This window comes from Sinocyclocheilus anshuiensis, unplaced genomic scaffold (genome assembly GCF_001515605.1).
Source record: "Sinocyclocheilus anshuiensis isolate Anshui unplaced genomic scaffold, SAMN03320099.WGS_v1.1 scaffold1015, whole genome shotgun sequence".
In the NCBI taxonomy this organism is placed as follows: Eukaryota; Metazoa; Chordata; class Actinopteri; order Cypriniformes; family Cyprinidae; genus Sinocyclocheilus; species Sinocyclocheilus anshuiensis.
This window is the reverse complement of record NW_015546029.1, coordinates 1,778,561-1,781,419: the sequence shown is the minus strand read 5'-3', so window position 1 is coordinate 1,781,419 and position 2,859 is coordinate 1,778,561. Positions and strand designations below refer to the sequence as shown.

The window sequence follows — 2,859 nt, the reverse complement described above, 5'->3', positions numbered from 1 at the left end:
AATGCTGCTCAATGTGAAAGCCCGCAGGTGATGGAGATTTACCGCTGATTACAGAACCGGCTTTTCTGACAAGATGCGTGTTAAATATCGCATGCGATTTATCATGCAGCCCTAATTTAGAAGTACAAAAAGTAACTGTTCAATGGTCTCTATGCATACCAAGTTCTTGAAGCTTATCCCAGATCCGTTGTGACAGCTCTATGCGCTCAACTAGGGGAACCTCAGGAAGCAGAGAGCCACAGCTTCTCAGCATCAACAGGGCTTGATTTCCACTTGGATATCCTATTGGAAGTGATTTCAGAATTGAGATGACATGCATGAGATTTATTTATGGAAATGGATCCAGGAAAGATCCTTAAACAAACAGACAAGTACCTGTTCTGCAAATATCATGGAAGATATGCAGCAGCAGTGTTTTGGTGACCCTGCCTGTCCTTCGGACTGAGCTGTCTAGTTTGGCCAGAGCCCAGTCAAACTGCTGAGCCTGCTTGGAGCGGACCGCCACACTGGGCTCATCCTTCACCAGCCCCCTCTGCTCTGGGACAACACCATACTGACGACAGCTAACACAGGGCAGGGCCGATGTGTATGAGGACAAACTGCAAAACAAAAGTGTATACAAATCAGTCCACATCATTGGCACTACAAGAAATAATGGTGCTCACTACAAAACCAATCATGCAATTAATGGGCCTCCTTGACACAAACTGATAAAATCGTGTCCACGTTTAATGTACAAGTAGGGGTTAATTGGATAAGTGTCAGCTAAGATAATATCACAATTGTTTTAATAATGTGCAAGATGACATTATCGATTGTGTCACTCACTTTGCAAAAGCCAAAAAAAAGCACACAGTCCATACATTCTCAGTGGCATGTAGCCTATTAGAATGCAGTTAAAATGCCCCCCCCCAAAAAAAAAAAGAAATTCCAAACAAAGCCACAGCAGAACCATTGAGCATCATACAGAGAGTCACTTCATAAAGACACTCACTTGCTTTGTTACTGAATCAATCAATCATTTTAAACTAATAATTTGAATGAACGATTAAATGACTCATTAAGACAGGGACTTGCTGCCAAGTCGTAGTTTTAGTTTTATATTTAAAAGTTTAATTTTTCAATATTCAAAATGTTATTTTTAAACGGTCTCATAGAATTATTTATGCAATAGTTATTACAGTGTGAATACATTTGTTACCTCTGAGCTGCATTAAATAGTCTCTTTGGATTTACCTAAATGGCACTGCACATGCAGCTTTTGCGCTACCTCTGCAGTGCAAAGATGGATTTTGTTGATAATGTTTCATTTGACTGGTAACAGACAGTCCTATAGTGTTCTATTATAGTAAAATGTATTGATTAAATACAAGAATTTGAAATTATGACACATATTTAAGTTGTAAAAAGCCCTAAAATTGTAAGAATGCCCCAGGAAATTAATTTAGGGGGAAAGTATCAGCACTTATTGAAAAATTTAATTTCTGTCATTGCTGTGAACTAATCACCACATAGAATATGAAGAACATATGGAAAAAATTGAATAACCAAAATTCAAGAAACTAAAATGACTAAAATGTTGGAAAATACGATGTGCAGTATTCTGAGACAGCTCAAAACGACCTTGGCATGTTGACCTTTGACTTTTGGCACATGTTAGCACACAGTTTACTGAAAGACTAGTATAGCCTAAAACAACTATACACAACAAAACTCTACTGTATTATATATACATATTTATTATCATCATAGGCTTTTTAGTTGGATTAATGGTTATGTATTTAGATTAAGGCTTTAATACTACTACATTGTTTCCAAAAAAGGCTGATTGAAAAATAATGACTAAAAATTTGTTTAGAAGCATTACAAAGAAGCTGAAAGAAAAGTGTAATGGTTACATTCATATATTCTGCAGTGATGCTCTCTCATATAACGCCATTATATAAGAACAAATGATATTTTGATATACATATATATTTATATATTTAGATCTGTTCGTTAAAATGTGGTTAAATAACCTGCATACAGCACGTGATCAACGTGTTATAACCGCTCAGTACTGTTATAGGAGCGATCACCTCTCAATGACAACTGCGTGATCTACACACGCATGGCACAGAGTCATGCAGCGTTATACCTGTTTACATTTAACCGTCTCGGGACTGTCTGACGGACACAAAGCCCTACATGTGGAGTCCCGACCGCTCCGCTGTAAAGACGACCAGCTGCCGGTGCATGTCTGGTGTTTCCTGTGACCTGAAGCAATAAAGCCGGTGAGCATTTGAGGAGCCGGGCTGATCTTAAGAGCGCAGCCATGTTTAGCCTGTAGAGACAGAAGAGCGAAGGACATCCGCACCACGTGACAAGCCAGAGAGCAACGGGCGAGACCATTGTATTCATAGGGGGGATTCAGTACGCTACCCTCACGTGCGTTACTTTCACGTAATTTACTCAGATCAGATGTAGTTGTTCAGATCAGATATTTGCAAAAATTCTTGCGTGTACAAAACATCCCGTCATAAAGCAATAATTCCATATTAAAAAAAAATTTCACTTTATTATAGAAAAATGTTATGAAAATTAAGTGCTGCATTCACTCATTTCCTCGAGAATATTCAGTTGCTATTACTATTACTATGTCTTATGAATATGTCCCTAAATAAATAAATAGCTGTTCTTGGGATGCTATAGAGATATGCTTAAAATAATCTGAACTAAAAACAATATCAGTTTAACTTCTAATAAGATAATAGCTATCAAAAACATTTACCCTTGGTTTCACAGACAAGGCTTAAAGGGTTAGTTCACCCAAAAATGAAATTAGCCCATAAATTACTCACCCTCAATGCATCCTAGGTG

The 2,859-nt window shown here is 37.7% G+C and overlaps 1 protein-coding gene across 1 annotated transcript in view; it reads right to left on the bottom strand.

Annotated features, from left to right (window-relative positions):
• lrpprc (leucine-rich pentatricopeptide repeat containing) overlaps window positions 1-2,350 on the bottom strand; it is a 56,879-nt gene extending 54,529 nt beyond the window's left edge. The window contains exons 1-3 of the mRNA XM_016499851.1: window positions 2,138-2,350; window positions 376-599; window positions 160-282 (exon numbers count right to left, since the gene is read on the bottom strand). Of these exons, the coding sequence (XP_016355337.1) occupies window positions 160-282; window positions 376-599; window positions 2,138-2,316 (526 nt within the window). The 5' untranslated portion in view covers window positions 2,317-2,350. The remainder of the gene's footprint in view (window positions 1-159; window positions 283-375; window positions 600-2,137) is intronic.
• Between the last annotated feature and the right edge of the window lie 509 nt (window positions 2,351-2,859).